Here is a 25,434-nt window from a genome sequence, read left to right as displayed (position 1 = left end):
TGCTCAGAAACAATTTTACTGTCATTTGTGTCCCTATTTCTCTAGTACCTTTAGGTAATTATGGTAACGATAAATGTGCCTGGGAGTTCCAGATCTTATTACGTCAAGTTCTCCATGGAAGCATCCATGTGTCCAAATACTATATTCTCATTCCATAAATTGTCTCTATAGGCTTGTCCCAAGAAGGGGTTCCATAATAGAAGGCGTTCAATATTCAACTTTAATGTTACTTTTTTTCCCTAGAGCTCTTACCAGTCTATAGTAAAGGTTTACCCACAATTCTAAATCAGGATTTTTAAATTAAAAAAATAAGTCATACGAGGAAGTATTATATTCAAGATATAAGATACAGGGAGTCTATTTTATCCTGAGTACCAATAATATGCTATAGTGATATAAAAGCTTTAACCACCAGTTAAAAGTGACTAAGATAGAATAGATCTGTGTCTTTGTAATTCAACACATTTAACTACAAGGTCATACATACAGAAGAAATTGATGGAAAATATTTCAAGTGTCTTTTGTGCCAAGGACTGTGCCCCATAGAAAAGTGGGCAAGAGCTCATTGGGCCATTTGACTAGCAACAAAGTCAATGGACTTCCCTGTGCATGACTTTGGAAGTGGGAATAGGGGAGTGTGGGGGGGGGGTCTGTTTCCTGGACTCAAATATGGAAGGCACACCTCATCCTTGTTATTCAATTCACTTTAGAGACAATTTCAGAAGAAGGCAAGTGACACAAAGCTTATGCAGTCTTGTGAGCCATGTGACTTCTCATGAGAGTTAGAGGTATCTCGCTGTCCTGTGGATCTTGGACTTACTGCAGTCTTACACAGAGTTTGAACGACTCCAACACCCAGCAATATTCTTCCACCAGTGAGGTTAAGAAAGAGGAGGCTAAAAGTGTGGGGGAGAAGGAAACAAATTTTGCCAGAAAACAGTTGGGAAAGCCTACCATGACCCAAATTATTCTTTTATCGCTGTATTGATATGTCTACATCTGTGACTTTGAAAAGATTTATGGAGGCTGGCTTCCCCTAGTGGCTTAAGGGGGTGCCATGATTCCTGGTGACAAGAACTGCTCATCAAATAAATCAGAAATAGTGCTGGCCAGAAGGTCAATGTGAATGATAGGACAGTGAGGCTGCAGGTATTTATTTACCAAATGCCCAGACTGTCTACACTATTGTACTCAGGGTTGTCACATACAGATGTGAGTCTATGTGGATGGAGTTTCCTAGAGTTGTGCAGTGTACAACCTATGCAACTGTATGCGACTATCCCAACTGTACAAAAAAGCTAGAGGCAATAGACACAGAAATAAATCCCACATCTAGATGGTTAATCCAATTATATTAGTGAGCCAAGATCAGGCATTGGGTTAACCTTATTTCTAGAAGAAAACCTATTCTGCTTAGATTGAGAAACTTAGCAGCTAAATGCTATATACAGTATATTTGAGTTGAGATTTTAAACAGATTTATCTCAGTTCACAAATTCCATGCACTGCTAACTCCAAACAGCTCTCCTAAGTGGTAAGACTAATTATCGGGGCATTGGTAGCTGTTTGCATGGCTGCTGCAAAAAAATGTTCACAGACTCGTATAACTGTAGCAGAGGCAATGCTAGTCTAAGCTGAAAAAACAGAACGTTCAAGGCTAGAAAGTGAGGACTGTGGGGGAAGGGCAAGCTAGGGACAGAACTGGCATGGCCGTCCATTCTGGAAAAGAGGTGGTTAGAAGAGGGGAGAGTGGACAGAAGAACATGCTCATGGACCTACTATTGAGGAGGACCCTGAAAACGTCTTATAAAAAAATGAGACATTTTTCTCTCAAAAAGCAAAAAATAAATTCATATCCCAGTGTCCACACCATTACCATCTTGAATATGCTTTCATACTAAATTTTAATTTCAACAAGAAGAACATTAACATTAAGGAACATATTTCTTCTTAGATTTTCTTTTAAGAAAATGTTGAGAGGAAAGGAAAGGAGTAATAACCAATAAGACACACCTCCTTATCCTTCACCAACCCAGTCACATCGACGCTCAAACTTCTGCTTAACTCCAGGTGCCCCTTCCCTTCATATCAGAAATATTTAATTTAGCTGGGGGTTGAGTGAATATATGTAGATTCACTTTTTAAAGGAAATTCGAGTAGATATGAACAATATCCCTAATAGTATTACTAAGCATATAATGCTGCACTTCTATGTATAAGGACACGTTTTCTGTCACCTGCACATTCAACTGCTTTCCCCCATTGCCCCATTTAAAAAGTTTATGTGTTAGCAGTAATCTGAAGCATTTAAAACCTCACTGTGCCCAGGGCACGGAAGGAATTTTTGGTGTCTGTGCTCTTTAAAAGAGCTGAAGGACCTAAGAATATGACCTATTGCCAACAATTCAAAGCCTCCTCTCGCACTATCAAATCAATTGACATTTCAAAGAGAAATACAAACATTTTAAAACTCCACATGATAAAACTGGAAAAAGAACACCCAACTCCATGAACCCAACGCATTCTAAAGGACTCCTGAGTTTTGTGGACTTAAAAAAAGCTGAACAGCCTGAAAAGTCTTTCTTGCTTCAAACAAGTCTGATTTTTCTCTCCCGTCACCTAGGCTCAAAATGAGATTCCATTTTACCTGCAATCTGGCATTGAGATCCAACATCCAGGCTGGCGGCAATGAGGTGGAGCTGACGGGCTGTGAGCTCTCTGTGTCCATCAGAATTTGGAAAGTTAGAAAGGTGGAGACTGTTGGCCAGGTGCCTCTACCCCTGACACCGTGTTCGACCTCTACAGAGACACTGCACGCACTCTCGGTTTATGCGCTGCAGGCATATCTGTGCTTTATTCACGACAAGAGTTAAGATCGTTTCATTCCCAAGGACCAGTTCTCCCCTGTTGGGGGCGATATCACCCCTGTTGAAAATGCATGTCCTAAGGACAGCTACAAAAACTCAAGTCCACATTTGATTGTCTGTTCACGGCCAGAAATTCCTAAATCAATAATGATTTAGCACTTCAGTCAAAACAATTATATCTGAATCATTTTCAAAATAAAAAGTTGAAGAAAAGCACAATATAATCTATGAAATACATAAAATTGGGCAAAATATTGCTCAGTCAGTAACATCCCAGTTAATTTTTTTGCATTACTCTCAATTCATTGGACTCTATCTGATGCTCGCTCACAGAACCACAGAGTCAATCACTGTTGAACCTCACACATTTCAAAAAGCAAAAAACCAAAACAACTTCCGAGAACATTTTTCTAGATAGTGGCAATGGGTAATTTTGAAAACCAGATAGAAAATGTCTGTAGAAAGCACTGTAGTTTTCAATTTACAGAAGAAATTAACTAACTAAATAAACTAACGTTTGCTGCTCACAAATGATCTGAAAATAAATGTCCCATAGTTATCTGTGTCATAAAAACAAATCAGTGCTTCATTAGAAAATCACTGTGCCATCTGCATATACAATCGAGGGGAAACTTCCCCACCTGAAGATTCCAGAATGCTCTCTCATGTTCTATTACGTCTCCAAAAACCCCCCCTCCCAGCATTTTCAAACACTCATGCCAGGAATCTTAGTAAGCCGAAGAAACAGAACACTCATTATTAAATGCAGGATGTATCCTGTCCACTACCAGGAGTGTTCTGCATTTCTATATTGTCTCAAAAATAGTGGGGGCAAAGAAAGAAAGTTCTCTGTATAAGCAAATATAAAAATCTGCATCATATTAAAAATTGAGCTCACCTACCTTCACTGGTCCATGTTCATAACTGGAGCCCTGCACCAACTGCAGATAAGACATCATAAAAATATTCACCACTGCCCACTGTCTGTACATTTTGAATATTTCAATATCCACTGATTACCAAGCAGATGACATCAGGCAGCTAGAGAAAACTGTTTCAAAAGGCATCCTCCAGAAGGAAAGTTCGAAACCCCAAGACTTCACATGGAAAACAAACAATCAGTTGTGATCAAAATCCAACGAAACGACTTCAATTAGTCAAGGTACGTTTTTGCACAATCTTATGGGGGGAGAGAGATGAAAAGAATTGTAAATGTTCTCATGCTCCAAAAATAATCAGGAGGTGGACATGTCTTCCACTTGAAATGAGAAAGCACTCTAAATCCATTTCATGTCCAGCAAATTAACAAAATCTCTCTCCACCCTCTGCCCCAGGTTCTAGTTGCTTTGTAAGGAGGTGGTGCGGCCACCAATGTCTGCAGCTACAGAGGCGGGAACCCGATTCTGGATTCAAACTTTTTCACAACCCTCATGGAAGCGTGCAGAAGCATGTGTCTTAAATCTGACCCAGATTTTGGCAGAAAATGCAGGGAAGTCTTGGCTGTAATCCTGTCGCGTCCCTACCAATAGCAGGGCAGTTTTAAAAACTGACTCAAACGTCAGGACTGCTGTTATTTTAACGCAGATAACCTGTAACGTGAAACCCCAGCCCAGAGGCATGACTGTTGTATCGAAATTGCATTGCTCAAAAAGGGACCTCAGATGCTCACACATCTACTGCCAGTGACACACAGAAAGCAATCAGATTTGCTTAAAAAAATTCACATGCACAAAAATAACAAAATATCCATACACACATGAAAAGGCAAACACACACAAAATGATTTTTTTTAACAGAAATTTAGTAACTTAGGTCAGAATGAAGAAAACTGATTTATTAGGTTTATTTGCACGTGCCAGGAAATATCTCAAGTGCATTCCTATAAAAACCATGTTATCGCTTTACCATGGAATTCTTTACAAGTTAAGAAACTGGTTAAGTCAGCTTTGGAAATTGAATGTGTTGAATGGATGGATGCCACAAATGGCAAGATTCTAGAAAACATTGAGACCTGCTCTTTGCTCTTCACTCGTTGCCAATCTTTGATTTCCAGGTTTTGGCTCTTTCAAACCCATTTTTCGCATTTCTGAAATCAAGAATGGCCTTAGAAATCTCTTCATTGGTGTTCATCACGAATGGACCTAGGGCAGAAAAAGACATTCAGAAAGTTCTAGGTGACAATGTTTTCTTCTATCACTAGAAATGGTACGTATTTCCGTAGTCCTTCATTTGAAACAAATCCAGGCATATCTGAACAGTAAAAGGTTATTTTCGCAGCGTCCAATCCCCAAGGACTGTAATACAAGTATGTGGACTAGGATTGTTCATGATTATAAAGATCAAAATTCAGATAAACTAACACAATCGCATCCCACCCATTCGTTGCAGGTTGTCATCAGCAATGTCAATCTCTTTATTCAAAACATTCTTAGGTTTGGTTCTATTACAACCATTTTTGTAGTTAGGTTTTTTCTTCCTTTTTTTTAAATTGAGGTATAATTGATCTACAACATTATATTAGTTTCAGGTGTACAACATAATAATTTGATATTTGCATATATTGAGAAATGATCATCACCACAATAAGTCTAGTTAACATCTGTCACCATACATAGCTACAGAATTTCTTTTCTTGCGATAAGAACTTTTAAGATTTACTGTAGTTTGTTTTATATCATTAGCTGATATCAAGAATTGAACCAATCTAATACAAAGAACTGGAAAGTCTTGTCGTAGTTTGGGTGTCTACTCAGTATATGAGGCTGTGCACTTACATGAGGGGGTCTAAGACATTTTTGAAAATTAGTAGCACCTCATTGACAATAAACAGGAGACTACAAAAATTTCAAGTCAAGAAAGTATCACACTTTTGGATTCTCTAGGGGTCGGCAAACTTTTTCTGTAAAAGACAAGATAGTATATATCTTAGATTTTGTGGGTCAAACAGTGTCTTTCTCAACTACTACTGGCCTCTTCTGTTGAAGGGCAAAAGGAGCCACAGGCAATACAAAAGTGAATAGGGATGGCTACGTTTCAATAAAACTTTACAAAAACATGCAGTGGGCAAATTTGGCCCACGGGTCAGTTTGTCGGCCCCTTTGTCTAATTCCTAGGTTTGAACTCGGGTTTTGCTAAAAGTGTAGAAGTCCTCCTCTAATCCACCAGGAGGCAAACTATCTGTATCTTCCCTTTTCTTTACATATCGTAGGGGCAGAGGCATAGTGGACTGTATCACTCCCACAATCTGCTGGATAAACGAGGCCAGCTCTTACACGGCACTGGCAGTGTCTTGAAAGCAGTTGACAGCTTTGTCCATTCAGTATATTTCTTCCACCAGTCTTCAGAAGTCCCTGACATTCCTTTTACAGAAGCTCTTCTTCTAAGGGACTTTCTCTGAGAAACTCGGATTAAAATCTAACTATTACTTAGAGGGAATAACACATTCAAACTTTTTAACCCCTGTTAGCTTGTCAGCACAGATTTTGGCGCTCCCTTTAGCTTAACACTTGAGAAGGAAGACACAGGATAATATGTTTTGATGATGCTGAGGCCTTTTGGGAGGCTGCAGGGAATAGGATGGCAGCAGAAAGGGAAAAGAGGCAGAAGGCATCTAAATTCATTCATTCATTCAATTACTTATCTATCAAGTATGTGTGGAGTACCTGTTAAATGACAAACATTGTGCTAGGAGCTAGACATGTAAAGATGAAAGACGAATGAATGACAATGAAAGACGAATGAATGACAATGAAAGACGAATGAATGACAGACTCTCTCCCCCCAAGGACCTCAAATCTATCACACAAACAGATATGGAAACAAATTATTAAAAAACAGTGTGAATGGTAAAAGTATGGAATGATAAAACATGGAATGATAAAAGTATGTAAAATCCAGAGGATCAGCACAGAAAGGGGAGGAGGAGGGGCCCAGGAAAGGATTCACAAAGGGAGTGATGTCAGAATAGGCATACATGGAGGAAAGGCATTTTCAGGATTAGCATGCAGGAGGAACTGAGGATGGTGACACAGTGCTGGAAGGTGGGAGTGAAGGGGAAAAAGGATGGGGGGATCTGATATGTAGGAAGAGGCCAGACCCATCTGGGCTTTGGATGCATCTATGGGAAGAAGTTTGGACATAATTCTGCAGATGACCAAGAATCATTGAAGGGTTAAGTAGAGAGTAACGTGATCTGACTTGCAGCTTTTAAAGAAGACTTTGGCATCAGGGTAGAGAGGGTGTCAGGCCAGGGAGGCTGAGTTGATAGTGAAATTGTTAAGGGTAACAGGACATAGGAGGCTGTGTGTAAAGCAAGGAGTTCAGTTCTGGAAATTCTGACATGGAGGTATTGGAGACAATAATATGGCTTCCTGGCAGAGGTGCTTGGTACATTGTTCGAAATATGGATCTGGAGCTCATGAGAGAACTTTCATCTGGAGCTTGAGATTTGGACTGTATCAGGTAGGAAAGCATGAGAGAGCCCTCATGAGCAAAATAAATAATAAATTCAAGAGGGCACCCTGGAGAAGCTACCTTTTAAAAGGGCACATAGAAGAAAGGGAAATGGGACTCGGAAAATGAGAGCAGGTACTGGGCCAAGGACCGATTTCCTGCACGCCATCATTTTGCTAGAGTCTGGAGTTGGGGAGCACCTCTCCCGTTTCCCAATTATATTTCTGTAAAAACAGTGTACTTCTCGGCTTCCATTTTGACACTTTTCTGGGGTATTCTGCTGTCCTTCTTAATTTATAACGTGCACATGAATCATCTGAAAATCTTATTAAAATGCCCATTCTGATTCAGGACATCTGGAGTGGGGTATAAAACTCTGCATTTCTAACTCTCTCGAGTGATGCGCCTGCTGCTGGTCCACACACCACACTCTGAGAAACATGGGGAGCACTGGAAGCTTGGAGCCCTCCAAAGCTGAGTTCAGGAAGCTCATTTCCTCAAATCCTCCAGAAGAAGAAAACTGAAACCATACTTTTTTTTTCTTCTTCTTGTGTTCCTTTTTTCTTTGGATACTATATCACTAAATTTCTTTCTTTTAATTCAGGTGTAATTGACATACAACATTACATTAGTTTCAGGTGTACAACATAACGATTGGGTATTTGCATACACTGCAAAATGATCACCACAGTAAGTCTAGTTAACATCCATCACCACACACTTACAAAATTTTTTTTACTTTTGATGAGAACATTTAAGATTTACTCTGTTAGCAACTTTCAAAATACACAATACAGTATTATTGACCATAGTCTACATCCCTCAGAACGCACATGTTTTTTAATTGATCAACTATAAGGGTTATAAACAAGAAAATTATTGGATACCTATCGATAATCCCATAAAGCCTCCTTCAAACTACAGTTTTCATCTCTTCTCTAATTAAAACTTCGAACTCCCTCCCCAGTAATAAAAATGCTGTGAGTTAAATCTCTCATTATGTAGAAGCTTGGTATAGTGCAGAGAGCACAAAACATGGGGTCAGAAGTCTAGGGTTCAAATCTCAGCTCTGCCACTAACTACCGCTTCCCTTCAGAGAAGCCACAGGGCAGAGGGAGGGGCAACAAGCATGGAGAGGACAGAAGGACAGGGTAGCTGGAGACCAGACAGCCTGATTGTGAATTTAGCCCGTGGCCCTGGGCAACCCAATGAACCTCTGCACCTCCGCTTCCTCATCTGTAAAATGGGGATGAGAGTACCTACCTTGTAAGGTTGTTTTGAAGATTAAACGAATTAATATTTGGAAAGCACTTTGACCAATCCTGTAAATAGTAAATGCTACCCAAGTATCTGTTAAGTACATAACAGTAAAATATCTGGATTTTTTAGATAAAAAAAATTTGCTAATTTCCAAAAGGCACAGGACTCCATCGATGCTAGGGGCATTTCCTATTCTAAACTTCTATGGCATCCTGCCCTTAATTTGCAGACATATAATTAAGGACACTCCATGATTAGAGAAACAAGGCCCTTAGCTAATTCAGTAAACTAGTACTTGTTCCCAAATAGTCGAGAGATGGTTGTGGCTGTCTTTAAACACGCACAGGTAAAAGAAAAACTTAAATGTTTGGGTTTTAACAAGTTAAAAAAAACCAAAATAAACAAAATGCTTTGCTTCTCATTAAGTAAGGTTCAAGGGACACGCCTATCTTGTCTGGTTAATGAGTCTGTATGTGCGGGCATATGCAGCGCCCCTGAGACCCAAACCTCTGAGAGAGGACTCACATAGCACGGGTGGAGGGTGGCTTCGAGCAGTTCCAGGCCTTGGGGTGTCACTTCATTCAGTTGGACTCCTTTTTTTTCCATTACTGGTGCAGTCTAACTTCAAAGACTTAGATCCCATACATCCTTTTCCCACCTAAACTCTAGTCGCTGTTAATAAAGACTATGGCCCTACTCAATTGGTCTACAGGCTTCTTCCAAAATAACAAACTATTTCAGTGCTGTTCAATCAAGATAAAAGGAGACAAGAACCATAAACCTTTGGAGTGGAAACCGAAGCACGCAAAATGGGGGTCAAATGCTATCAGCAAGGTGGGGTATAATTTAATGCTTTCCTCTCAAGTTATGACTAGAACAACAAGAAGAATATTTTTAAAATAATCGGTGTTCTTTAAATTTATGATCAGCTGGGGGTTTTCCCTGAAATCGCTGTGTATACTTGAGAATTCATGCACGGCAAGTTGATGTTCTAGGGTTTTAATGCATGCTAAATTTCATAATTAGATAAGTGAACATATATGTTACATTTTATAGGCATTTATCTAAATAAGTTGGATTCTAGGTGCTTCTAGATGTTCCTCATTTAATCAAACAACAATATTATGAGAAAATCAAGACAAAGAATTGAAGTGGCTATTATGGGTACTTATTCCATGATTTTCTGCCTCCAAGTATAGTCCCATTTCTACTATACCACAGTTATTTCTATTCATTTTTTTAAATAAACAAAGAGTTACTCAAATATTTTAGAACTTCCAAAGAAATACTCTTAAGAGATTTCTATTTTTCACTAAAAATACAATAGACCACAAGGACAGTACTGAAAACAAACACTGTTATTTTTGCTAAAGATAAAGATGATATTCAAGTCCCCAATAGACCACAAAATCTTTTTTCAGTTGAAATTCCCTATGACACAATGCAAAAATACTATTTTTGTTTTCCCCACAGTTCCAAGCTCAATGCCCTACACATGATAGGTACTCAAGAAATGTTTCTTTAAAAGAAACAAGAGAACGAATGTAGAAATAAATGCCATGTATATATTTTCCTCTGACCATGGAGAAATGAAACAAAATTCTCAAATTTGTAGATGGAGAGATAGGATAAAAATCCAGCTAGTCTTTCCAATAATACTATATATGTACACTACTTTCAAAGAAAAAGAAAATCAACCAAGAAAATCGCCATCATTTTGGGCTTACCATGCTGGACAACTGGTTCTCTTAATGGCTCCCCAGCAATTAGGACGAAGTGGCTTCTTTCAGGGTCCTAAAGTCAAGGAAGAAAGCATCAAATAATAAACATGCTTATTTCTTAATGTCAAATTAGGAGTAATTTGAAGTTGACATACTAGCCAAATGGACAATGTTCCTAATTCTGAACATAAATTCCAGAAATATTTTCTGTGCAGCACTCAATACGGAAACGCTTATTCCTTAAAATGTTTGGTAGCAATCAGAACTCAAGAAAAGTCCAGACCGCCAAAATATTAACCTTCTCAAATTAAGAAGGAGAATTTAAGATTTTCTTTAACTGGAAACATCTTTAAGACAAACCATGTGATTGACTTGGCTTATTATACGATTTATAATTCTCCACTAACAGTATCATTTTTTAAAGGGAAAATTATTTATGCAAATCCAAAAGTAAGATTTTATTACTTTTGACACTTATGACGATTCGTGTAAAATATGCCCCAGAGATGTTACACTCAATGGAACCTTAGAAAAACATCCGCGGAACATCTGCTCAGGCAAATTTCTCTCCAAAATGGTCCTCTTAAGTCTCTAAAAGCTTTTATTTAGAAATAAGATTAGACTTTTTCCCCTGAAACTGAAAAAAAATATTAATTAGAATATCCAGTGGTAGTGTGGATGCAGGGAAAGATACACTTGTATATATCATTTGAGAGATTTTAAATTGGTGCAGTAATCCTTCCAGAGAGCTCTTTGACAATATGACTCCAAATCCCACCACTGCTGATGTTCCCTCACCCAGTAATGCCAGAGAAACCAGAAGAACCCCCCACCGCACTTGTGAGAAATAATAATTGCTTTAAGCCACTAGATTTTAGGGCGGTCTCGCACTCACTAACAGATAACTGAATATTATGGATTTCTTTTGAAGTGTCTCTTAGATTTATCTGATTTAGAATAAAACAATAAATAAAGCCATAATGATAGGCACTTTAGAACAAAGCTTTCGAAATTTTTAAAAATTTCGCCCATATTCTAATAGTATGGCATATTTCTAAATATGTGATATTACGTTAAACTATATCACATTATATTTACATGCTTCTACTAATACACAGCTCTTACATTAGAAATCATTACAATGTCACTAGTGCCAGGAGACTTATCACTGGACTCAATAAAAATGAATAATGAATTCTTTAATCTTCCACGTAGTTTAAAAAAAGCCTCATATTTTACAGGACTGAAATTTATTTCTCCTTCTGCCTCCAACTTTATTAAAAGGGAATCTAGAGTAGAATAGTTTCTGCAAAAGTCAATTTACTCCCCACAATCCCAAGGCTGGTGTTATTTAGTACATCCACCCAGTGGATGCTTTAATCATTTCTGCATGTTTAAAAAATATCTCTATTGAACCATTCCCAGGCCTAGATTTATTTATACATCGTCACCTTAACTATCCATAACCCAATTTGCTGTCAAAATGTGCTAATACGAACCCAGCTGAAAACCAAAGGATAAGCCTAAAAAGACTTCTGCTAATTCAAATTTCAAAATAGATGTCCTAAGCCCCATATAATAAAGATTAGTGCTGTAACCTCAGCACACATCCTCACTCAATCCCTACTTGCTCTTACTTTATACATGATGCTAACAATTAGGCTTTGTGGTTATCAGATCTATAAGAGATTCAAAGCTAGAAGACAGGAAAGCACTACTATATATATATAGCAATATCACAAAATGGACAGCCTAACATCAATGGTGGAAAAGAAAAAGAAAAAACTATGAAAAACTGGCACAGAAGCTTAAGAATTAGTGTAGGACCACTTACTGTAGGAGCCAGCAGGTGCTAAAGACACCATCATACTTTATAGCTCAGGACAACAATTAACATACAGTCATGTGCTACATAACGTCATTGTGGTCAATGAGGGACAGCATATACGACAGTGGTCCCATAAGATTAGTACCATACAGCCTAGGTGTGTGGTAGGCTATACCATCTAGGGTTCTTTAAGTCTAATCTATGACGTCCGCACAATGACGAGATCACCTTTGAAGCACTTGTCAGAATACATCGCTGTCATTAAGCAACATGACTGTACATGCTGATGAGCCAAGGTTATAAGTCAAATCGTACATAATATAACATAAGCCCAGAGGAAAGGGGAAGGTTTCTATCTGAAATGATTTATTTTTCAATGCCATGTTTAAGTCACTAAAAATTGAACTTAACAAAATACAGCTATTAAAAAAGATTTATTCCCTAAGGGCTTTGGAGTGGTGAAATTTTAGTGTTAATCAATAGATATTTGAAAGAAAAGTATCTCAGAAAGAGAGTTCAGATGGTTGGCATTACATCATTTATAATTTAATCTGAAAGAAGACGTCACTAAATAGTGTTCTGAGGTGTTTTTCTGGAGGGGAGACACACATGAGTTTTCGGGTCAGGAGGCAGAGGATTAAGGGCTAGAGGTTACAAGAGGAGTGAAGAGGAAAAGCCTACCTCCTTGTGTCAAGGATGTGCTGACTCCTCAGAATGCAAGTTTCTTAATTCAGAAGATGCTTGTTTTGTGAACAGCAAACATGTCCTACAGCTTACACGTTTTGGAATGATTATAAAATTTTTAAAATAAACGTTTTGCCCCTTTTGATACTGCTCAAATCAAATGATGACTTTCGCTTTATAATTCAGACAATAGGATAAAAGGACACTTGAATTTGGTCTGAAGTGAAAAATGATTAAACTGCTGGGTGTGGAGGAGTTCAGGAGTTTGGTTTTCCATTTTAGAAATTTGAAGGATGGTCCAAGCTTCTTTTAATGACTTTTCCACAAAATTAACCTCTGAATGGCCCTTTCTCCTCTAACCCAAACCAGATGTTTTCTGTCTTTTTCTTTTTTCTTAAATGCATCTTTTCTTTCCTTAACTAGCCTTCTTTGGGGAAAGCTGATAATCTTTCTGGATATTCAGTAGAGCGTTGATGTGATTCAGAGTCCCAAGTGCTGTTATCTTGAGAAGTCCTTGTCTATGGTGACCCTGTATAGGGTATCAAATGATGAAAATCAAGCAAAAGCAAGAGAATGAAAGACCTGGTTAAGACATGAGTCCCTGTGTGGATCTATGCCCTTTGGGAGTTTGATGCAAAGATCCCTTACAAAGGTAACAGAGGCCCACTTGCTGCTTCATGTATCATTACCCCAACTAAAATTCAGGATCTTTTGGCACCAGACCATGTCTTTTACTTTGGTGCACCTTCTCAGAGCTCCTAATTCAGAGTTAGGCTTTTCTGGGTTTACTTAAATAATTCACTTTTACAAATTACTCTGGTTATTCCATAAATATTATTGCCAAGCTATGTCCTGAGTTCCACTGATACCAACAATAAATGATCAAAGCCCAGATGAAGGCCCTGTGATTCATTTAAGGTGTGGATCATTTCTACACTATGAGCATGTACTCACAGTTTGTTTGATTGATTATAAACATAAAGCTTAAGATGATAGTAGGACTGCGGATGAATCTGAGGGCATGCTTTTGCTTTAAGAACATTTATTATACTGATACAGTACCTGAAAAAATGACAAGAAACTGAGCTTTAGCATGACTTCATTGCATGCAAGCGTTCTTACCAGACTTCACTGTTTACACCTCTCAGGCCATAAAAGATAAACAATTAACTGCTATCAGTTTAAAACAATTAATGGTTTATTTTGTTATAAATTTTTATGCATAAATAAACAAAAAAGTTGTCCAGCTTTAACAGGGTGTTTGGTTTTATTTCTGTCTTTCAATCTTTATTTTAATCAAATGTTAATCTGCATTAATTTAATGAGCTCGCCGTGAATGCCGCCAGTTAAAGAGTATCGTTGCTCTCAAGTACGGTTTCGATGGCAGCAAGTGAGGAATTGGTGTCTACCCTGACAAACTACAAATGAGTTTGCTAATCCATGAGGCTTAAGACCTTCTCAATAGGACACGACTATAAACATGGGTCTCAAGGTGAGATGGAGCCTTTCATATCAAATCCATGGGCTCTCTGATCACAGAGCTACCCTGGCAACCAGAGCACCAACTGTGGGCCAAAGCAGCACAGAAGAGCCCTAGACCAGGAAACAGAGGCTGTTCCAGGGTGACTAGTACAGTACAGTCCAGGATTAAATGTCCAGAGTAGCCTGGGGTTGACCCCAATCTCGAAGAACTCTGAAAAAGTTGAGGCCATTTTGAAGCCATTGTTGGGGTTTGGGCTTCCTCCAAGAAATCAAAGGGTCTGGCTTAAAGTCTCTTAAATCTAGCATAAACCAGGCCCCTGTAGTTGCTACCCACCAAGGAAGATTTCAGAGTAATGGTCACAAAAGGCAGTCCACCCTTTGAGTGAAGAAGACAGGAGTCCCGGCAACCTAAAATGTGCTGGCCTAAGATACGTCAAATGCTAAGATGGAGCAGAGAAACCTGGGGAGAGAAAAGATGTGATCTATGTCAATCCTTCCTTGCCCTCCTCTCCTGCCCCAGTGGATTGGTCACTCTAGAGGAAATCACCCATACTACTAGTCAACCAGAAAGATAGGCGTGCTGGTGGAAGACACAGAAATGAGGAGGAGTGAAAGCACAGGAAGAACAGTGCTAGAAGGAAACCAGGGAGTGTATCAACTCCTCATTCTTGACCACAACTCAGTGCAAATGGGATTAGAGGGAGCACTAGGAAGTCACGTCATCTGTCTTTATCTATCCTCTGGCTAAAACTAGTTCCAAGTGAAGATAACCTTGGCCTGAAGCCTGAGTGAATCAGGATCCTTTAGGGCCTTTTTCTAGCTATAGAAACTGTCATATGCCCTAAACCTCAGGATATAAGGGATGAAACCTTATTAGGTAACATGTATCTGGCATGACTCTCTGTTAAATTACCTGTTTAGATCAGTGAACTTTCCAGCTACCATTATTGCACACCCACTATGTACTAGACCAGGGATTAGCAAGCTTTTCCTTGTAAAGAGCCAGCAAGTAAATATTTTTGGCTTTGTGGGCCATCCAGTCTCTTTGCAACGACCCAACCCTACCATTGTGGTGTGAGAGCACCCATAGACAAACAGAAATGAATGGGTGTGGCTATGGTCCAATACAACTCTATTTACAAAAACAGGCTTACATTTGGCCTATTGGACATAATTTACTGAGCCCTGTGCTAGATCTGGAGGAGACTCTTGACGTATGTAATCTCATATATTCTTTCCAACAACCCTATGCAGTTGGTATCATTATACGAATTGTGCAGACAAAGAAACTGAGGCTCAGATTGGTTGAGAAACGTGTCCAAAGTCACACAGCTAACAAGTGGCAAAGTCAAGACTCACACCTTCACAATCTCTTTTGTGTTGTAATCTAAGAGGGGCTTTCTACTATTCATGGATATAAGTGACAAATGCCAATTTAAATGCTAATTTTTTAAAAAATTAATTTTTTCATAGAAGTCTTTCTAATGTCTTGACGGCTCAGGCTATGCTTATATACAGCAAGAATTACAGAAGTGCACATAACAGAATGGTGCCCCTGGAGCCAGGAGCGCTGCTTGCCGATGAAGTGATGGTTTCAGCCAACTCTTTTCTAGCCCAGCTGCCTCCCGTCTTTCTGGCTCCCCTCACCACTTCTTTCTGGTTTTCCATTTCAGCTCCCAAATCCCTATCATTTGCAATGTGCCCCCTGCTATATTACAGGAAAAACAGAGGTTGTCAAGTTAAACCAGATAACATTACAAACGAATCCACTATCAGAAGGTTCTGGGCTATGTGTAGATTCCATGCCTCTTTCCTGCATTGGGTTGAAATCAATGAAACTGCCTTTTTTTTTTTTAAAGATTGGCACCTGAGCTAACAACTGCTGCCAATCTTTTTTCTTCTTCTTCTTTTCCTCCCCAAAGCCCCCCAGTACATAGTTGTATATTTTAGTTGTGGGTCCTTCTAGTTGTGGCATGTGGGACACCACCTCAGCATGGCTTGATGAGCAGTGTGTAGGTCCAGGATCCAAACCAGCGAAACCCTGGGCCACCGAAGCAGGGCGTGCAAACTTAACCACTCAGCCATGGGGCTGGCCCCGAGATTGCCATTTTTGTAGGTAAAAAGTGGCAGTTTCATACAGTTCACTCTAATAATAAACAGCACAGACCCTGACATATGCATTTCCTCTGGTGCTCCTGAGGCTTTTCTTCTGTTTACCTCACAGTTCACGGTGGTGTTGCAGACAATTAAAGCAGCAGGAGGTGAGCTGCCAGGCAAGTGGCAGAAGATGTGAGAACTCCTCCAGTCCACTGCATTCTCCAACAGCAGGGTCAGAGGACCTCGCCCCTGCCCAGCCAGTCAGATTGCCTCTCCACCAGTCACCTGCACACTGAAATTGTGCTCATCCCTACTTTTCAAAATTCATCTACTCAGGAGCTCCTGCACGATTGTCTCCTCAATCCCCTTTATTACAATGACACAAAGTACTCAAGTTGGTTTAATAGGCTCACAAGATGGTGGGTAATCACCCAAGAGAACAAAAAAGACACAGGGAAGAAACTTGGCAACCTGGGAAAAAAAGCTCCTAAGATGCCTAAAATATCAGAAACTTTACTTAAAACACAGGGATGCAATACAAAAGGACTATGAAATGCATCGTGTTCTCTTCTCAGTTCGAAATGGGGCCTACTTCCAAAGGGCTCTACGTGAGTACACACGCAGATCTGTATTTAGACTCCTAATGGGCCGATTCATTTCACTTATGCTAAAAATAAAATAAATCAATTGTATAAAGAAAGAAAATTAAGAGACAAGGAAGATGTGTTGCCTCCAGACCCAAATTTCTAGGGGTAAACAATAGGGACTTTAGATGATTCCTGAAGATGAGGAACCAGTATAGATAAAGCTTTGAAATAAACCAAGAGAAATAACAAAGGTTAACGAAAGGCATTGATAAACTTGTGGCATAGTTTCTTTCCTCAAGGAAGAGAGAAAAATTTCCAGCTACAAAGGAGATTGAGGCATTTTCAAAGTACAAGTAGAAAGTACAAGTTAAGAAAATTCAAGATTTTTAACACTTGCCTTGTTCTCCACCTGGACGCCGTCACCTTCCCCCAGCACTGCTGTGTGATGAGGTTCTATTTTTTGTTGTGCATCATCAGGCCCTACAAAAAAGATGACCCACTAAATTTAATACTCATTATAGTATATTTATCATATGATTACAAATTTGGTTAACTACATAGCACCGTAATATTAATTTCAATCTCAGAAATAATAGACTTAAGAATCTCCTTAAATCTCTTGGTTGATTATATTTGCAATTATTAAAGTCTCAAATTGGCTGGTTTCCAATGTTGAAAAGAAAAGGGGGTTGAGTCTGCATTGTATTTCCATTTACACTTTTAATGTCATGCCTAACAGTTCAATTAATAAGCAAAGTCCTTGGCATTATATGCTAATAGGAGTGTTTCCTTGGGAAAATTATAAATCTCACAGGGGTTAAGCATACTTAGGAAAATTAGTAAATTCATTTCAACAAGTATACTGAGCACCCACAATTGCCTAATACTATGAGAAAATACAAAGAAGTGCAAAGCAGATTCCTAGCGTACAAATAATTCAAAATCTCATTGGGAGAAACTAAATATATATTCATAAAATAACCAGAGAATTATTCAACTGAAAAATAAGTTGGATAGCTATTGAACTATGAACAAGGCCCTGTGCTAAATGCTGGGGTGCAGTGGGGGTCTTCAGGATGAATATGTTTCCATCTCTTCTATACTGAGGTGCACAGATGAAACAATACAAATGAAATTGTGTCTTAAAGGCAACAACAATGTAATAAGCAAAGTTCAATGAGCGAACAGGGGGTTGTAGGGGTGAATTCAGGTCTAGGGACCCTAGGAATTTGTTGTGGAAGAGTAAAGACTTGAACAGAGCTCTGCAGGATTAGACAGACCTACAAGAGGCAAAGCTAGGATGAAGGACATTCTAGACAAGGGAATGGGAATGTGCAGGGCATCTCTGGGCGAATGGTGGACTTTCTACCATTGCTGGAACATTCTTCTGGGAAGAATGATGGAAACGTAGACTGCCTTCAGATCAAGGAAAGACTTGAAGGCCACGCTTATCCATATAACATGCAGGGCCTTTGAGGAGAGGGTGTGTGTGTGTGTGAAATGGTCAGATCTGTGTCATGGAGAAATGACTCTGGGAGCAGAGCATAGAATAAATTGGAAGGGGGAAGACTGAAGTTAGGATGACCCATTAGGAGTTTATTCTAACAGTCTAAGTGAAAATGAATTACAGTCTGAACTAGTAGAGTGGACACAGAAAGACAGGGATGGATTGGAGAGGTGGAGTTGTGAAAGAATCTCAAGATTCGGTGACAGTGGGACAAAGAAGAGTCTAACATGATTCTCACTAGGAGCAGAATGATGTAGTGACCTGAAGATTACAACAGCGGTTCTGCAAGAGTAGCTAAAGAACAGAGAAGCCAAAGTGGGCTAGAACAGCCACGGGAGGCCGTAGAGAGGTGGTGGGATTTGGGCTGGGTCTTTCAGTCAGCTAAAAACCATTCATGCAAGTGGACAACAGACAAAAGATTCTAAGCAGGGTGAGAGGCCCATAAGGATGTCCAGGGGGATACACCTGCATGACATCTGGGGATATAAATAAGGGCATTCACCTGACACGTTAGTGCTAAAGCTGAATAATCAGTAAGGAAGTGCTTATTTAAATGAAAACAATAGCTTGAGGAATTATTATGTAATAGAAACATAAGTTGTGGATTTTGTGAATATTGATTAGACTCTAAACATAGCTATATCTTCTACAGAAATCCTCCTTATCTCCACTTTGGAGATAACCTATGTGAAGCAACAGGGTTCATTCTGATGCTTGCAAATGTGAAATAGGATTCTAATAGAGGAAGAGTTCTTAACCTGGAGTCAAAGTGCTCCCAAGGAGTCCGTAGATAGAATTTAGAGCGATCATGGACTTGGATGGGAGATAAATTACATCTTTATTTTCACTAACAGCCAACTGAAATGTGGCCTTTCCTTCAGTCATGAACATAGGTAACAAACCACAGCAGTATTAGCTGGACTGATGACTGTCTCCAGTAGAAATCACAGGTATTTTCCTATCAGATTACAGTGTTGCAGATCTCTCAAAACACACTTTATGTTCAACACTACTTAGAATTTAGAACAGACCTGCTGCTGGATCATGTTACTTCAAATGTCAGTAGAGAAGCACCCATATAATTATAAACCTGTTCTTTTAACATTTTAATGGCTTCATTGAATTAAAAATACCATATCACTCAGAGGTGGGGCCTTGGCCAATGTCAAACGGGTCCATGGTACAAAGAAGATTAAGAACTTCTGTCCCAGAGACAGTGGTGTGCTGGTTAACGTTTAACAACTGGCTTTCAGGGACAAAGGGGAGAACAAACTTGATTTGTAGTGTGTGCCAATTTCCGTGGTGTAAATGGTCCCAGTGAAGCCAACTTGAAGCTCCCAGTGTGAGGTCAGGGAAGAAGTGCCCAACCAGCTCCTGCGAGCTGTCAAGAGCCAGCCCCAGCATACCACTAAAGGTTTCTTCTCCACCAAAGATTTAGGTCAACAAATTTCATGGAAGCGAATGATAGAACTCCATGGATTTTCCACTCATGCAAGGATTTGGCCAATAAAAGAGAGGTGTGGGAGGCTAAGAATAACCTCATTTAGAGTTGGGTAATATTTTCAACTGTCATATGGAGCAGCATTTTATTGTGTGCTTTACTAAGTTTCCCTGGGAGCAATGAGCCATGTCTTTATCTTCAACTAATCCATATATAGCACCCATTACCCACATGGTCTACTCCTGGCCCCTAACTTAATCACATAGAACATTTCATGATACACAGACTAAAACAATTTATAAAGCCTTTTCACTATTTTGTTTTGTTTTTTTGAGGAAGATTAGCCCCGAGCTAACTGCTGCCAATCCTCCTCTTTTCACTGAGGAAGACTGGCCCTGAGCTAACATCCATGCCCATCTTCCTCTACTTTATAGGTGGGACACCTGCCACAGCATGGCGTGCCAAGCGGTGCCATGTCCACACCCGGGATCCGAACTGGCCAACCCCGGGCTGCCGAGAAGCGGAACGGAACATGTGAACTTAACTGCTGAGCCACCAGGCCAGCCCCTCTTTCACTGTTTTAATGGAGTGAGCTGGCAAGAGACAGCTCTCAAAAATAATGCTGAATTGGGATTTCTCTGTACCTCCTATCAGGGTAGCTTGTTTGACTATGGCGTTAATTGGTCTGTGAGGAAATCTTAATTTAGAAACCAAGAGTTGATGTTTTGCTAAGAGCGCTCACTCTAACTTTATATGGAATGTATTTCTGCCCATTCTTGCTAATCTGGGAGAGGAATCACAGTATTGATACTGAAGAGGCCATTGGCAATGCTCCCCCCCAGGCAGGCCTTTTTTATAGAGCCTGTAGTCAGGTTTCTAGGCTAATTATTTTAAACGCACCTTTAGCTTCTGTATTATTTTATGAAATGTTTAAAACAAGGTCACAGAAAGCAAAACTGATTCTATCTTCATGTCATTTCTATGCTATTTCACCCATCTGGTTATCTCCTGAACCTAAAATAAGTCTCAAAGGAAATATATTTTATCGTTTCTGACTACTTTCAATTATAAATAGAGCCAAATCAGATAATAAATAGTTTCCATTGAGAAGCTTCGCCAAGAATGTTAAATCTAATAGTGCAGTTAAGGAAAATTTAACTGAAAACAATTTAATTACAAATATTTTTGTTTGCCTAAACAATCATAAAAGGGCAAAATACTTTAAGACATATTTTAAAGTCAGTGCTGCATCTTCAATGTGTGATTAATTGCTGTACAATTTTCCCCATATGCCAGATTTCTTTCTTCTTCTTCTTCTCTTTATAAGAACAGCTATCCCATTTACTCTCTGTTCCACACATTCTGGTACTTCCATCATAGATTTTGATATCATCAATTTCATATGTACAGTGGAAGCCCTTTTATCTGACACAATCAAGATCATTAATTGAAAAAGACAAACTCAAACATTTTATTTTAAATTAAAGTGTAAATTTGCATTCATTTGCCAATTTTTAGAAATAGAGTCAAGGTAGGTCTGTCAATTGGATTAAAGCACAGTCTTTCTTCCTTTTTTTTCTCTTTTTTTAAATTTTATTAAGGTCACAATAGTTTATAACATTGTGAAATTTCAGTTGTACATTATTATTTGCCCATCACAATATGTACGTGCCCCTTTACCCCTTATGCCCACTCCCCAGCCCCCTTCTCCTCTGGAAAACACTAATCTGTTCTCTTTGTCCATGTGTTTATCTCCCAAATGTGAGTGAAATCATATGGTGTTTGTCTTTCTCTGTCTGGCTTATTTTGCTTAGCATAATTCCCCCCAGGACCATCCATGCTGTTGTGAATGAGATGACTTTGTCTTTTTTTTACAAGTGAGTAGTATTCTATTGTATATACACCACATCTTCTTTATCCATTCATCAGTCGATGGGCACTCGGGTTGCTTCCACATCTTGGCTATTGTGAATAATGCTGCAATGAATAAGTCTCTTTGTATTGTTGATTTCAAGTTCTTTGGATAAATACCCAGTAGTGGGATAGCTGGGTTGTATGGTATTTCTATTTTTAAATTTTTGAGAAATCTCCATACTGTTTTCCATAGTGGTTGCACCAGTTTTCATTCCCACCAGCAGTGTATGGGGGTTCCCTTTTCTCCACATCCTCTCCAACACTTACTATTTTTTGTCTTGGTGAGTAGAGCCATTCTAACGGGTGTAAGGTGCTGATATCTCAATGTAGTTTTGATTTGCATTTCCCTGATGATTAGTGATGTTGAGCATCTTTTCATGTGCCTGTTGGCATCTGTATATCTTCTTTGGAAAAACGTCTGTTCATATCCTCTGCCCATTTTTTGATCAGGTTGTATTTTTGCTGTTGAGTTGTGTGAGTTCTTTATATATTTTGGAGATTAACCCCTTGTCTGATAAATGATTTGCAAATATTTTCTCCCAGTTGGTGGGTTGTCTTGTTTTGTTCCTGGTTTCCTTTGTCTTGCAGAAGCTCTTTAGGGTGATGAAGTCCCATTTGTTTATTTCTTCTTTTGTTTCTCCTGTCCGAGTAGACATGGTATCTGAAAAGATCCTTCTAAGACCGATGTCGAAGAGTGTACTGCCTATATTTTCTTCTAGGAGTTTTATGATTTCACATCTTACCTTCAAGTCTTTAATCCTATTTTGTTAATTTTTATGTATGGCAAAAGATAATGGTATACTTTCATTCTTTCTCATGTGGCTGTCCAGTTTTCCCAACACCATTTACTAAAGACTTTCCTTTCTCCATTGTATGTTCTTAGCCCCTTTGTCAAAGATTAGCTGTCCGTGGATGTGTGGTTTTATTTCTGGGCTTTCAATACTGTTCCATTGATCTGTGTGTCTGTTTTTGTACCAACAATACCATGATGCTTTGATTACTATAGCTTTGTAGTGTATTTTGAAGTCAGGGATTGAGATGCCTCCTGCTTTGTTCTTTTTTCTTAGGATTGTGAAGCACTGTCTTTCTTTGTAAAGCATATGCATAATGCACCACTGAAATCCTTCTAGATTATTAGTTCCCATCAATCTTTTATTCTAATTTCTCCCATACTAATTCAAGGCTTTTCTTTAGCAACTCATGTTTACAAAGCATTTGACTTAGTTGTTCTAGAAATACCAACTCTCTTTTCACACTTACATCATTCATTTACATATTATTTAATTAAATTGCATAATACAAGTATTGGTGCAACTGGTATAAACAGATTTGAGAGCAATCACAACTGCCTTTAAGTCCACTTCAATTCTGTTGTAGGGAATAGCAATGGGCAGGTAGACCAAGAGAGCTGACTGTAGGGGAGGTAGCTATTTCCTCTACCCTCTCTGGGTTCTTCTGGCCGGAAAATGAATTAAATTCACATGAGACAGAATAGCAGGAGAAAATTAAACAAAGCTTTATAACATGTATACATGGGAGAGGCTCAGGCAAGCTGAGCAACTCGCCAAAATGGCTGAAGCCACCACCTTAAATATCATATCCAGCTAACGACAAAAGAGGATGTTGAGGGCGGAGGGGGAGTCGATCATGGGAGACTACCACACAAGTACAGTAAACAAATGCAGATTTAAGTCCTTGCCTTTGGCATTGATTAAGAGTTTCTAGAAATAAGGTTATCCCCCTCTTCCTGGTACAGAGAGGGAGACAACTTTACAGATGGAGATTTCCCTTACAAATGTAAATGTTTCCCAACAAAGGGCAAGCAAACTCCGCTCCTCAGAGTTGCTTTTATTAAAAGTAACCAGCCCCAAACAATCCTCATGCCAAAGAGATGTATCTTGTGGTGGCCAATTCCAGGCCCCCACATGATCATCCTGGGTGTTCAGGCACCTCACTCAAGGTATTCACCATGCAATGAAGAGCACTGTCTCATCCAATTCATTTTTGGGTAAGTGGAGGTCAATTTGGAGGGCTTCTAGTGCTTCCTCACCTTTATTGAGATCCAGGGCTGTGTCAAACTTCTTAATACTACCCAGAACCAGAAGCAAATGGTTGAGCACAAACTAAGCATGAGTAATTACTTATTTAAATAAGTTTGAAACAATTTACCACCTGTATAAGCCAGTTAGCTGTCATTTCAATAACCACAGACAGACATTTTTAGATTTTCTAAATATATTTTCTAAGCCCCAACAGTATACTTGTTAGTGGTCCTTCTAAGGGACTGGTATCCAAGCTGATAAACTGTCCCAAGCTTTAAGGATACAGAATCTAAACTCTTCTACCCTTTTGATCTCCATGTTAACGCTCAACGTCACTTTCATCTCAGCTTCAGGGAAGGGGTTCAGGGCTAGTATCCTTGGGATCTATTGGTTTTCTGAACATGTAATTTTTACCTTTTTTTGATTTTTTAAAATCATATATTGCACAGATTTTAGCTGAGGGCTGGTCAAAGGACTTGTTGCCTCAGTATAAGATCGCTGTCAAAGATGTCTCTCTCTCCCCTGCACAATTTTTAAAGCTACTATCCAACAGTCAGCTTAGAAGGCTTGAAAAAAACCCAATGTATCAAAAATTAATCTGGCAAAGCACAAAATATCTCAATATATAAATACTTTTGTAAATAAGAAAGTGCTAATTCTACTCATCTCGCTTTAGTTCTCTTAACTCCTTGTCTTCTTCAGGGTGTCATTAGGGGGCAATTACACAGCTTCACCGTACTCACCTTGAATGTTAAAATGCCTGACTAACTTAGACAACTTGCTAATGTCCAGGATTTTCTAATGTTCAAAACTACACCTGTCTAAACTCAAACTAAATCTACCAATGTTCATCTCTTAAGCACTTCCTGCATCAATTAATACTGTTTAATAGTCCTCCTAAATCTCCATTTTAAGGAATCTCCTAGATTACTTTTTCAACCAAAACTGCTATCTATTTACTCCAGCCCAATACACAAAGTATATATATTATAACATCTATTTCAACAGAGCAGAGGTGCCTGTCATTTTGAAAAAGACAATTACTTGCTTATCAGTTCCTGCCATCAGTGGCCGGCTGGTGCCACCCTGGTTTTATAAGCAAGATAAAATTGAGGCAGTAAAGTCAGGAAGCATTTTCTGGATTCTCTACAGATTTTATAGGTCAGTATATATTCAATAGCTATTTCTGCTTTGTCATTTCTTTTTCTCTGGTGATTTGGTTCTTGACCTTTTGTTTTTCTCATTAACATCTCTATTAGGGGGAGGGTAGGAGGAAGGGAAGGAGATAACATTCTAATGAGGTCATCTGGCTTGTCACTCATTGGCTAAAGCAGAGTCCCAAGAGGCCAGTTCTGCCAACTGGATTCTCTCCACGGTCCAGTTTACTCTGGACAGATGCAAGTTCACTCTAGCACTACACACTGCGACCCCATTTCCTGCCAGATGTTCTGCTCTTGTGGCCCATGGTCACGAGGGGGGAACCAGGCCAGAGAGTAGAGATGACTCAGGAAAACCCTGCCTCTCCCTGAGAAAAACAAGTGGCTATATAAGT

At 39.1% G+C, this 25,434-nt stretch overlaps 2 protein-coding genes across 5 annotated transcripts in view; both read right to left on the bottom strand.

Annotated features, from left to right (window-relative positions):
- Window positions 1-4,331, bottom strand: part of VEGFD (vascular endothelial growth factor D) — a 33,985-nt gene extending 29,654 nt beyond the window's left edge. Inside the window, exon 1 of one of the 2 annotated variants that reach the window (XM_046672508.1) lies at window positions 3,770-4,331. In XM_046672508.1, coding sequence (XP_046528464.1) covers window positions 3,770-3,859 — 90 coding nt within the window. In that variant the 5' untranslated portion in view covers window positions 3,860-4,331. Of the gene's footprint in view, window positions 1-2,647; window positions 2,845-3,769 lie in introns of those variants that run through there. The other variant, XM_046672509.1, reaches the window with a different exon arrangement.
- A 355-nt stretch (window positions 4,332-4,686) lies between these two features.
- Window positions 4,687-25,434, bottom strand: part of PIR (pirin) — a 91,250-nt gene continuing 70,502 nt past the window's right edge. For all 3 annotated transcript variants that reach the window (XM_046673633.1, XM_046673631.1, XM_046673632.1), the window contains 3 exons: window positions 17,376-17,458; window positions 10,307-10,373; window positions 4,687-5,008 (listed from right to left, as the gene is read on the bottom strand). In XM_046673633.1, coding sequence (XP_046529589.1) covers window positions 4,893-5,008; window positions 10,307-10,373; window positions 17,376-17,458 — 266 coding nt within the window. In that variant the 3' untranslated portion in view covers window positions 4,687-4,892. The remainder of the gene's footprint in view (window positions 5,009-10,306; window positions 10,374-17,375; window positions 17,459-25,434) is intronic.

Source organism: Equus quagga, chromosome 10, assembly GCF_021613505.1.
Source record: "Equus quagga isolate Etosha38 chromosome 10, UCLA_HA_Equagga_1.0, whole genome shotgun sequence".
Classification (NCBI taxonomy): Eukaryota; Metazoa; Chordata; class Mammalia; order Perissodactyla; family Equidae; genus Equus; species Equus quagga.
Note: the sequence above shows the minus strand (reverse complement) of the source record. Positions and strands in the feature narration are given on the sequence as shown.